Source organism: Ahaetulla prasina, chromosome 1 (assembly GCF_028640845.1).
Source record: "Ahaetulla prasina isolate Xishuangbanna chromosome 1, ASM2864084v1, whole genome shotgun sequence".
In the NCBI taxonomy this organism is placed as follows: Eukaryota; Metazoa; Chordata; class Lepidosauria; order Squamata; family Colubridae; genus Ahaetulla; species Ahaetulla prasina.
Window position 1 is genome coordinate 275,437,579 of NC_080539.1, and position 13,021 is coordinate 275,450,599.

General features: G+C 40.7%; 1 protein-coding gene across 1 annotated transcript in view; it reads left to right on the plus strand.

Annotated features, from left to right (window-relative positions):
• Positions 1-13,021, plus strand: part of OVCH2 (ovochymase 2) — a 44,929-nt gene that overhangs the window by 14,949 nt on the left and 16,959 nt on the right. The window contains exons 6-11 of the mRNA XM_058161730.1: positions 115-210; positions 1,407-1,558; positions 5,697-5,892; positions 8,730-8,753; positions 10,413-10,503; positions 12,528-12,661. Of these exons, the coding sequence (XP_058017713.1) occupies positions 115-210; positions 1,407-1,558; positions 5,697-5,892; positions 8,730-8,753; positions 10,413-10,503; positions 12,528-12,661 (693 nt within the window). The remainder of the gene's footprint in view (positions 1-114; positions 211-1,406; positions 1,559-5,696; positions 5,893-8,729; positions 8,754-10,412; positions 10,504-12,527; positions 12,662-13,021) is intronic.

Here is a 13,021-nt window from a genome sequence, read left to right on the forward strand (position 1 = left end):
ATACTGGGTCTCTTGATACCTGTCAAGGTGTAGGAAATTGTCATTGAGACATGAGCCATATTAACATTATTCATTCAAATGTGTAATCAGAACTTTGATCTGTTTTAATAATAGGTGCAGCAGTATGGCCAGTATGTCTTCCTGACCCACATGAAAAATTTGATTCAGGATATATATGTGTCACTTGTGGTTGGGGTCGTTTAAGAGAAAGTAAGGAATTAATGATATATAAATGTATATTTGAGCATATTTCATGCTTCAAAGGGAGTTATTATTAAATGTAGATTTATGTAAGTGTGCTATCAGCTCCCTCTCTCCCACTCCCCCTTACCTCCCCTCCCCCATGGGAAGCCAAGGTGGAAGGCACAAAATGAAAATGAATAATGGTAAAATGAAAGCGGGGAGAAAGTGACAATAAATGTAGCTAAGAGGTGTTGGGTAAGTATGCTTCCTCTCTATGCCCAATGCTATTTTCAATAAAAATAAATTCAGCCTTGGTTCTAGTGCATTCTAAGGCTAAATTTCCAGGAATATAAGCAAATATTAGATATTGTGGTAAAGAGATATTCAGAAACATCTGCTTATCAAAACTGTTGCTTAATGTATGAAAATGATTGCATAATAGTGTGTATCCAATGAAGTTCAGTGATGTCACATATTTCAACATTCAGTTCTCCTTTCATCTAGGGCAGGGATCTCCAACCTTGGCAACTTTAAGACTTGTGGACTTCAACTCCCAGAATTCCTCAGCCACCAAAGCTGGCTGAGGAATTCTGGGAGTTGAAGTCCACAAGTCTTAAAGTTGCCAAAGTTGGAGACCCCTGATCTAGGGCTAGAAATCCTGCTTTCACATTTTAAAAATAGTTGGAAAACTGTTGGCTTCACATTGTAGTCTTTCACCATTTCAATTCATGCTTGAATTTTTTTTGGAGGGAAAAATGGCACAATACAAATTAAGTACTCTGAGGGCTAGTGTTCCAGTCCTTGGAACTCCGGTTAAACAAAGGATCAGGCAGAAAACAAAGATCTTGGCTTGAGACCCCTGACACCCGTGGTGGAATTCAAATTTTTTTACTACCGGTTCTGTGGGCATGGCTTGGTAGATGTGGCAGGGGAAGGATACGGCAAAACTCCATTCCCTCCCCACTCCTGAGGGATGGATATTGCAAAATCTCCATTCCCACCCAACTCTGGGGCCAGCCAGAGGTAGTATTTGCCAGTTTTCCAAACTACTCAAAATTTCCACTACCGGTCTCCAGAACTGGTCAGAACCTGCTGAATAGCACCCCTGCCTGACACCTATTTCTAGCTAGAAAGAAAAATGGAATATGATGATATGACAACTATGCAATTTCCTAATGCTTTTGTTTGTTTGTTTGTTTGTTTGTTTGTTTGTTTGTTTTCAGATGGGATCCTCCCTGACATTCTGCATGAAGTCAGATTGCCCATTTTAGACCAGACTCAATGTTCTAGAATCTTGTCAACTCTAAGGAGGCCTATTCAAAGTCACACTATAATGTGTGCTGGATTTCCAGATGGAGGAAAAGATGCTTGCCAGGTTGGTAAATTATATCAATAGGTTTATTAAGGAGAATACGGTGGTGGTGATGATTATGATGATGATGGCATTGGTGGTAATGATAATGTTGTGGATGCTGGTGATAATGATGATACTGTAGTAAAATATATAGTAGTTTTAGGTCCATTTTGGGACTTTTAGAAAAATTCCAAAGGAAACCTTTAGGAGGAATTAATAAAAGATTTCAGGTTCATTCCCAGGTGGAAATTCAAAACAAGGCTGTTTGATTAGCCACTGAAGAACATGTAGTCAGCCTTGAGCTAGAAAAAACAGATACCTGACTTGGTAGAATGTAGTTTTTCTTAGGGCATGAAAAATTGATAAGGAATGTGAATAAAAGACACTGAGCTTGTCGATCGAAAGGTCGGCAGCTCAGCGGTTTGAATCCCTAGTGCCATGTAACAGAGTGAGCTCCAGTTACTTATCCCACCTTCTGCCAATTTAGCAGTTTGAAAGCACGTAAAAATGCAAGTAAAAAAATAGCAACCACCTTTGGTGGGAAGGTAATAGCATTCCATGCGCCTTTGGTGTTTAGCCATGCCGGCCACATGACCACGGAGACATCTTCGAACAGCGCTGGCTCTTCAGCTTTGAAACAGAGATGACCACTGCCCCCTAGAGTCGGGAACAACTAGCACATATGTGCGAAGGAAACCTTTGCTTTTGCCATTACCTATTTTAGTCTTTGCAAGTGGATAGTCATTTTAGTGTATCGTAGTTGAAATGATAATAATGCTTCAATGACTCAGTTTTTTCCAGTTTCTAGAGGAGATAATCTCTTGATTGTAGCTATTGTAGTCATTCATTTTCAGCCTTTCTGCCTTCTGGAAATAGTGGGAACCACTGAGTAATACTTGTACGTGTGCTATCAAAGCCTAAAACAAGATAAAAGATTTTGGGGAATAATTTATGATGCTCCACCTTTATTCAGAGATCATCAGTTATGCTCATAAAAATAAATTTGCCAGCCTATTTAAAATTTCTAGATGTGCTATAACACATTGAGAACTTACAGGATGAAGAGTGTCCAGAACAAATGTAAATTACAGTTTCAAAGTACAGACAGTCCTTGACTTAGAACAGTTCCTTTAGTGACCGTTTAAAATTACAACAGCACTGAAAAATGTGAATTATGACCTTTTTTCACAGTTGCAACCTTTGCAACATTCAGCTGGTCCTAACCGGTTCTTGCGGACCGGTAGGGGAAATTTCGCCTGGTTTGGAGAACTGGTAAATACCACCTCTGGCTGGCTCCGCCCCACCCCCCGGCCCTTCCAGGAGTCCCCACATGCACCGTTTTGGCTCTCAGGAGGCTGCAGAGAGGCCTGCTAGCTTCAAGGGAGAAAGAAAAAAAGAAAGGAAGAAAGAAAGAAAGAAAGAAAGAAAGAAAGAAAGAAAGAAAGAAAGAAAGAAAGAAAGAAAGAAAGGGAGGTGTTAGAAGGAAAAAAACCCACCAGGGCTTGCTTTTCAGCCAGCAGATTGCTTGACAAAGAAGAAGTGGGGAGGGGAACAAGACACCGTCGCTTTAAAAGCCAAGAAGAGCTGCTGGGAAGGAGTTTTTTAATTGCAGAAGTGAAGTGACATTCAGCAGTTCGTTTCTGGGTCAGCTGAATAACAAACTGGATAAAAGGAAGGATTCTTATATGGTTCTGTGTTTTTGAAGTTTTGGGGTTTGTGCAATATGGGCTTTGTGTTTCTAAAGGGGTTTGGGTGATTCTCATTGTGACTTAATGTCTTTCATCCTGTGTCCGGTCTTGAATGTGGGGGCTGCTTATTCTGATTCTACTACTGTGTTTTATTAGCTGCCAAAACTTGCCAAGGGGATATTTTGAAATGCCAACGTCCAGCTTCCACTTTCATTATCTCTAAGAACCCGTAGCTGTTTTCTTGTTACAAAGTTTCTTTTAGGAATGTGGAATGAGGTTCAGGCAGATTCCTTTGTTAGCAGCTTGATTTTTCCTTGCTTTTCAGGGACCCTTTTCTTATGAGTAATATTTTATTTGGGAAAATGAAGAGGGGGGGGTCGATTTCTTCCCACAGAGAGAGAAAGAAAGAAAGAAAAAGAAAGAAAGAAAGAAAGAAAGAAAGAAAGAAAGAAAGAAAGAAAGAAAGAAAGAAAGAAAGAAAGAAGGAGGGAGGGAGGGAGAGAGGGAGGGAAGGGAGAGAGAGAGAGAAAGAGAGAAAGGAGGGGAGAAAGAAAGAGGGAGAGAAAGAAAGAAAGAGAGAAAGAGAGAAAGAGAGAAAGGAGGGAAAGAAAGAAAGAAAGAAAGGAAGAAAGAAAGAGAGAAAGAGAGAAAGGAGGGAAAGAAAGAAAGAAAGAAAGGAAGAAAGAAAGGAGAAAGAAAGAAAGAAAGAGGGGAGAAAAAAGGAAGAAAAAGAGGAGAAAGAAAGAAAGAGGGGAGAAAGAAAGGAAGAGGGGAGACAGAAAGGAAGAAAGAGGGGAAAAAGAAAGAAAGAAAGCAGGGAGAGAGAAAGGAAGAGGGGAGAAAGAAAGAAAGGGGAGAAAGAAAGGGGAGAAAGAAAAAGGGAGGGAGAGGAAAAGGAGAGGAAGGGAGAACCACAAACCTGGCTGGCACTAGACACAGCTTCAGAGGATGCTTCAAAATAGCACAGCAATCCAGGGCTGGAAGGGACCTCGGAGGTCATCTAGTCCAACCCCCTGTTCCTTCGCAAAATGGACTGCTAAATTGGCCACACCCAGCCAGACACATGACAACCTGGCCATGCCCACCCAGTGACATAACCACATACCCGTTCCCAGTCACATGACTACATAGCCATGCCCACCAAGCCATTACTACCAGTACTACAGAACTGGTAGTAAAAAAATTTGAATCCCACCACTGCTTTGCAGCATCCCCATGATCAAGTAATCAAAATTCAGGCGCTTGGTAACTGGTTCATATTTACAACCATTGCTTGTCCCATGGTCACGGGATCTCCTTTTGTGACCTTCTGACAAGCAAAGTCAGTGTGGGAGCTAGATTCACTTAACAACCGGGTTACTCACTTATCAACTGCAGCGATTCACTTAATAACTGTGGCAAGAAACATCGTAAAACGGGGTAAAACTCACTTAACAAATGTCCCACTTAACAACAGAAATGTTGGGCTCACTTGTGGCAGTACAGCTCACAGTCATAGCTCTACATATTGGCCACATTTCTACTGAATCAAATTTCAAAGCAATTCACTCCTATTCTTACAGGACATATTATTCAAGCAGTAGGATCCAATAGTTGTCATGTCCCACTCCTCCGCTGACGGCCGGGTCAGGGAAATCCGAATCAGGCGTGCCTCCGCAGCTCTGCCAAAGTCCTAGCAAAGTCCTCAGAGCAGGCAGGAGACCAGAAAGTGACTTCAGCAAGATAAGTTCGACTTTGCCTGACTCAGAGACTGCCAGAAAGCAGGTCCTTTATATAGGCCATGGGGTGTGGCTCCATGACTCAGCACTTATCCAGGCCTGCCCCTCCCTTCCTTCTGTTGCCTCCGTCTATCACATCTTCTGACGCGAGGGTCACTCCAGTCTGCAGCTGTTGGCAATTGACCTCCCTCAGGCTCACATGCTGTGGAGGAGGGGGAGGGGTCTAGTTGCTCCGTTTGCCTGGGCATGGAGCCAGAGCTGGGGGCTGGAGATACTTCCTCCTCTTCAGCCTGTCTGGGCATGGAGCCAGGGCTGGGGCCGGGAGGCATACTAGGACATTCCTCCGTGTTCGGAAGCAGATAAGAAGGCCCCGGCTGTGGTGAGATCGGACGAGACACAACAATAGTTTAGCTATTCTTCTTTAATCCACAGTCCTGCAATTCTTATGGCAAACTTAGTGACGGCATCAAAAAGGCATCCATTCATTGATAAAGACCGACCAATTATATTTTCTAACCTCAACTGGATCTTACATGGGTTCTTCTCCTTTGCCAGGATCAACTTTTTGGTGAAGTTTTTCAGACATTAAAAGTCCTGCCATAATTTATTCCCTAGGTAACACTGCCTGTTTTGTGGCTGGAATGAGCTGTCCCACCAGTTTGCAAAAAAAGAGAGTATGCTTAAGATCCAATAAATAAAATGTTGTTTGAGATGTGTCTCCTTTTGGAAGAAAAAAAAATGTTTCTCCTGCAGGGGGATTCTGGAGGCTCACTTGTGTGCCAACGTGAACATGGTTCTTGGACCCTGATTGGAGTGACTTCATGGGGCATAGGATGTGCTCGAAGCTGGATTTACAATCTGCAAAGGAAGTATGAAAAGAGAGGAACTCCAGGCGTTTTTACAGATCTGACCAAGGTGCTCCCTTGGATTCAGCAGCATATAGATGCCGGTAGTAACAAAATATCCCCAATACTGTGATTTATCTCATTATTAACATCAATTAGCATGCCATTGATAATAGCATTGTACCTGATTAGAATTTATGTCTTGCATTAAGAGTAGAAACTTACTCCCCTTCCAAAACTCCCCCAACCCTCCCGGCAAAACATAAACACCCATGTTTTGCCAATTTTTTGTGTCTGTCTTTTGAGGGAATCTTTCTCATCCCTTGTCAGCCTTGTGGGGTTAACCCAGGGGTGAAATCTAATTTTTTTTGCTACCGGTTCTATGGGCGTGGCTTGGTGGGGCGTGGCTTGGTGGGGGGGTTCATGTGACTGGGTGGGCGTGGCTATGTGATTGGGGGATCAAACAACAGAAACTCACTAGCAATGTCCTGCTGGAGCAGGGTTGGACTAGATGACCTCCAGGTCCCTTCCAGCCCTGGATTATCCTCTGAAGCTGCGTCTAGTGCCAGGTTTGTACTCCTTCCTTCCTCTCTTCCTTCCTTCCTTCCTTTCTTGCCTCCTTTCTTTCTCTCTCTCTCTCTCTCTCTCAAAAACGAACCCCCCCACACACACCGTTTTTCCTTCCAGCAGGCTTGCTGGACAAGCCAAAAATCAGGGTGGGGGGGTGGGAAGTCCGTTTCCTCTTCCAGCAGGCTTCAGGGAAACTTCAGGGAAGCCTGCTGGGAGGAAAAATGGACTCCCCCCCCCCCGTTTTTTGGCTAGCACACAGCTGAGCTGCGCGATCATCAAAGGCTTTTTTTTTTTTACTTTTGAAGCATTTTTTTCTTCGGCCGAAAAAATGCTTTAAAAAAAACAACACCTCTGCTGATCTCACGGCTGAGGTGAGCATGGGCGGATGGCGGGGCAGGGATTATTGTAACCGGTTCTCCAAACCACCTGCCGCCATCGCTACCGGATCGCGCGATCCAGTCCGATCCGGGAGCATTTCACCCCTGGGTTAACCAGATAGGAATCACCACCAGATAAGCTAATTCTACTTTGTTATAAAGCCACATTGACAGAATCTTGCAAATGTGAGAAAAGACAATCCTCTCTGCCAGTAGTGGGTTCCACTTACCTTCGCTACCAGTTTGGAACACTTTGCTCACGCGCGGCCCTTCTGCGCATCTGTGATGACGTCCGGGTGGGTGGGCGGAGCCTCCCACCACCGCCACTACCAGTTCACCCACCACTGCTCCCTGTCCCTGTCTCCTTTCCAGCGTAAGAAACTATGGAGGGTCTCTTCTGAGCCTCTTGCCCTGTCCACTATGTAGTTGCAGATCATGCTGTCACTATCTAACCATTGCCTTGGGAGTGTCTCCTGACTCATTCTCCAAAGGTTTTCTCATATACCATCACATCACTTGACAACAATGTTGAAAGTTGGTGCCTAGTTCCGTTGTGTTATGATTTTATGTTATATTTTATGCTTACTGGGTTATAAAGACTACATGTGGTTTTGCATGAACCACAAGTCTGCTTCAGAAACCATGTTTTTCTTTGTTCTGCCTTTTTTTTGTTGTTGTTTACATTTATATCCAGCCCTTCTCCAAAGACTCAGGGCGGCTTACAGTGTGTAAGGCAATAGTCTCATTCTATTTGTATATTTACAAAGTCAACTTATTGCCCCCCAACAATCTGGGTCCTCATTTTACCTACCTTATAAAGGATGGAAGGCTGAGTCAACCTTGGACCTGATGGGACTAGAACCTGCAGTAATTGCAGGCAGCTGTGTTTTAATAACAGGCTTCTTACAGCCTGAGCCACCACGGCCTTCTCTGCTTTACTCAGATGTTTTACCAGAAGGTGGCAGGCTTTCTTTCATCACATTAGGCCAGATTTGGAGGAATGTTCATTGTGTAGAGAAAGATTTGTCTTGATAAAGTGTAATTAGAAGGCCTGTGGCTTTCCAAAAGCCATTGAATTACAACCTTCAGCAGCTCCCATTATTATAGCTTTTGACATTTGTAGTCAGGCAACACGTAGAAAGCCGTAAGTTCCCTACTTTTCCATTAGTGAATGCCATTCATTGGTATACACTCGCAAAATTGGCCATATTCATTTGCCTGCAAGGACATTGGGTGAGAAAAAGAAGCCAGAATGGCATTGGGTGTTGTGTACATGTAACATATTTCATTTTGTTTTGTTATACAGCAAAGTGTATGTACGTGAAATGGTTTCAAGCTTGTTCTCCTAATCTCTTTTTTAAAAAGGCCAGTTACACATTATGGGAAGGTAATGTGAGAGGCCCTTTGTTGGTAGTGATGGAAGGCAGCATGCAACTTTTGCACTGCACTGTTACAAATGTCATTGGTTTTATTTTATAGTAATATCAATATTCAGCTTCAAACTCTTGCCTGGGTAATAGTTCCATTTCAGTAACATTCCAGTTTGGACTGGAATTCCAGTCTCTAAACAATGCAACCATTAAGCAAGTCATCATGTGACCAGATCTAATTTTATTACATTTTTACCACAGCCATTAAGCAATTCAACAAATCATTAAGTGAATTATGTGGTTGTTAAGTGAATCGTAAAATTGTTAAGCGAATTGCATAGTTATAAAGTTGAATTTGGCTTCCCCGGTTGAGAGTAACTGACTGGGAAGATTACAAATCACGATCATGTGACTGCAGGTTATAAATCGCTTTTTCCTAGGCTATCTTTAAGCAAATGGTTGTAAGTCAAGGTTTGCCTGTATACATTTTTTTAAACAGGAAGACAGAGATTCGGGCCCAAAGAAAGCTATATTTTGCTGCTGCAAATTCACTGTGACCTTTTTGATGCTTTATAAAAATGAAAAGTTTGTAACTAATCTATTTCATTCATTCCTTTTAATTAGATGTCAAAATGAAAAGTTCTGTAGGTGAGTATAGAGTTTTAAGAAGATCTTTTTGAATTTGAATATTCTTAATAAGATCAATATTTTATGGTCAACTTTGTGCTTATATTTGATATTATTTCCAGTCAGTGCAAAATTTAAATGTGAAAATTATACACACACACACACACACACACAGAGTATATTTATATAGTTTCTCAAATCAACAGATTTTTTAAAGTAAGTGATATTCCTTTTCTTTATAAATGTTGAATGTTCAATTAAATAATTGAAGTTGGTATATTTAGGTAACATTTAAATAAGGAGTTCTTGAAATGAGATAGGAAGAACAAGGATGAACTTTAAAAATGTGCATGGCTATTCTTGAGTTTTACTTTTAGTTTTACTAGCTGCTCACTGCTGTCATGCTGCTTAATTTGCAATACTTTGTGCACAGCCTCATTTGGTAAGGAATTTCAGTGGATAAACTTTGTCATCCCTTGAAATTAATGTTAAGAACTGGCTTTATCTCTGAACTCATGTCTTCACTGCCTTTATTTTATAGATTGGTTAGTGAAATAATATTTAAATATGGGAGCTATGCTCGCTTATTTGGACTCCAGAACTCCTTTTAAGCTATGGATGAAAAGGAACATGAGATGAAACAAGTCCTTAATTATTGGAGCTAAGCGGCTTTCCTCCTGTAATTCTACAAAATTGTATTTTACTCAAAGCATGATTACATTTTTATTTTTCGTTATCCCATTTGACAAGCATTGTATTAGGGCATCCCAGGTGACACTGGGATGTTATCCCAGGTGACACTGTCTCTTGTCTTCTCTCTTGCAATTGGCAAAGAGTAATATGGAAGTGGTGTAGCTGTGTAACACAACGTATCTCTCCTGTACAGACTGAGTTCCTGCAAAGGTTCTGCAAACTTCTTTGAAAATTCTGGAAATCTGCAAAACTTTTGGTGTGAGCATTTTTGGATCTCCCCATAGAAGCTTTAAATTCACACAGTTCAGGGGTGAAATCTACTTACCTTCCTTACTGGTCCGGAAGTGCGCCTGCTGCGCACACGCATCCTCAATTCACTTGCGCGCACATGTGCATTACATACATGCACATGCAGACCTTCTGCGCATGTGCAAAACTTTCTGTGCATGTACAGAAGGTAAAAAACACATTACTTCCTGGTTAAAACCAGGAAGTAATGATATCTGGGTAGGTGGATGGAGCTTTGCTCCGCCATTGCTACTGGATCGCCGAACTGCCAGCCACGATCGCTACCAGATCACATGATCCAGTCCAACCCAGGAGCATTTCACCCCTGACACAGTCACTTTCTTATCTTAAGTGATATAGAAATGTTACTCCTTGTTTGCAACATGCTATTTTTTCCCCAGTAAGATTTTAATGTAAAAAAAAGAGCTATTTTCCTCTGGACTTCTAGGCTGCTACTTTATTTTTAAGGAAATAAAAATACAAAATAAGCACAAACTTAAAGTGCCTAAGTAAGAAAAAGTGAAGAATATAATCTATCAGACGTGCTGGATGTCAACGTTCAAAATTCCTAGCAAAGATAGTGCTGGCTAGAGATTCTAGAATTTGAACTCTTGAGGACAGCAATAAAAATAAAAAATCAGTAAGTATTTGGTTTAATTGAAGAGTTCCATTATAACATATTATATATTCACAATACAGCATCGTGTAACATTCAAGATGGTGCACTTTCTGGCAGTGAAGGAAAATTGGTTTTTCCTGAATTCCCAAAGCCTTTTTATCAGGATAATCAGTAAGTAGTTAAAATATAAATATTTATTGATTTGCCATTTTCTAGGCTCAATTACCCTGGATTGTTGCAGCAAAGTTATTACAGGTAGTGCTAGACTTACAATCATAATGCAGCCCCAAATTTTGGTTGCTAAGTGAGACAGTTGCTAAGTGAGTTTTGTTCTCTTTTACAACCTTTCTTGCCAAAGTTGTTCAGTGAATCACTGCAGCTGTTAAGTTAGTAACATGGTTGATAAGTGAATCTGGATTCCCCATTGACTTTGCGTGTCAGAAGGTAGCAAAAGATGAACACGTGACTCCGGGACACTGAAAATATGAACCAGTCGCCAAGTGTCTGAATTTTGATCACATGACCATGGGGATGCTACAAGGGTGATAAGCATGAAAAATGATCAAAAGTCACATTTTTCAGTGCTGTTATAACTTCGAACAGTCACTAACCAAATGGTTGTAAGTAGAGTACTACCTGTATATTTAACTAGCATTCTTAATCATGTAAACCCTAATAGAGTGACAGAATTCAGAAGATTAAAAGTGTGATTTCATTCATTCATTCTTTTTATCTTTAATTTTGCAATAATGATGATGATGATGATGATGTCAGAATAATTTCCGGTGCCTGAAACCCTAGCCATATTCTCCCTCAGGATATGCTAGAGGAGATCCGTACTGTCCTTATAGATTTAATGCAGGACAAGTTAAGTAAAATGAATAATGGAGTCCCATAGCTTCACTTCTCCAACTGAGCACCAGTGGAAAGAGGAAAAACCTCTAGTGGGAAAAACTTCTAGCAATTGCTCTTCATAACCTGGAAAGGTGCTGGGGTTGAGGAGGAAATGAGTTTTGAAAGATAGGAAAACAAATCTGTTCACATTTGCTATGTCTTTGCACAAGTCTTTTGCATGGGTTCATTCCAAGGGACCCAACTATCAATTAATTGCCAAAGTATTTTGACAACCTAAAGGTATGTCATTTTAAAATAGTTAGTGAGGCATCTTCAGGCTATAGTGAGCAATAGCACTAGCACTTATATACCACTTCACAGGGCTTTACAGCCCTCTCTAAGCTGTTTACAGAGTCAGTGTGTTGCCCCCAACAATCTGGGTCCTCATTTTACCGACCTCGGAAGGATGGAAGGCTGAGTCAACCTTGAAATTCAAACTGCTGAATTGTAGGCAGCCGGCAGTCAGCAGAAGTAGCCTGCAGTACTGCGTTCTAACAACTGTGGCACAGTTGGCCACAGCAAGATGTGAGGATGATCTCTAAACTTTAATGTGCTTTATTGGTATTTTATGAACCAGATATTGTGATTTGTAAATAATGGCCTTGAGTTTATACAAACTAATCTGATTATAATTTATCAGCTAAACCACGGCTAAGCAAATGGGGTTTTGTATGATAAGTAAAGTTATGTTTGCGTAGAGGGTTATATGTATTTAATTCCAGGGATGGGTTCTACTTACCTTTACTACCAGTTTGCAATGGGACTGCACGCACTTCTGTGCATGCACATGTGCTGCTGCGCAGAAGCTTCTTGATGATGTCGGGGTTGATGGGCGGAGCTGCCCACCGGTTTTACTACCGGTTCTTGTGAACCGGTCCGAACTGGGGGTAACCCATAACTGGTGTATTCACTAAATAAAGCAAGCAATGAACCTTCTTTTAAAAATATATTATGTGACTATGACTTCTGTATATCTTTGATAGTACTAGATATTCACCTTTATGCATGTTCCATAGTATTCATCTTATCTTTTATTAGTCTGTGAAATTCTTCGTAGGCTATTTGAATTAAGTTTTTCACAAGCGAATCTAAAATCTCACTGGGTTTTGTTAAAGATCTAAAATTATTATTATGTGTGCATGAGGGGGAGGGTTATATGTATTTAACTGGATTTCAACATAATATGCATGGGAAGGTGGAAGAAACAAATTACCTCTTTGTTTCTTTATGGTTTTGTGCACTTGTGCTTAATTAATGGTTTAATTTTCAACTAGAAATCACTCCATGTTTTCTCAATCTAGACTCTGCATTTGGACATTATCTGTTCCAGAAGGGAGGCATATAGTGTTGAATTTTTCTCACTTTGATGTGGAGCCAGATGCATTCTGTGACTATGATTTTTTGTCAGTGATTTCTATGGATGATAGACTCATTGGTAAGTTTATTCTTCAAACTGTATTGCCACAAGCTGATTTCTAATTAAAAACAGAAGTTTATGCTATTGTTGACATTTCTTTGACAATCAAAATTAACTTCTACTCAAAAGTCAGCATTACTTGACACTTTATTGAACTAAACAACCTTTTACCACCAGCAAAGAAAATTTAAATCTGTGGGTTTTATGGCACAGAAAGAAAAATCATCCATTTATTCCTCTATAGTCAAAGTGGCAAGAATGTTTCAACAAATGACCACATATTTTTTAAATTAGACTCTCAAAGTTGCAGGAATGAATGTATGACCCTAATAATAATAACAACATGTCTATGAGTATCAATATCTTCATTTCTACATT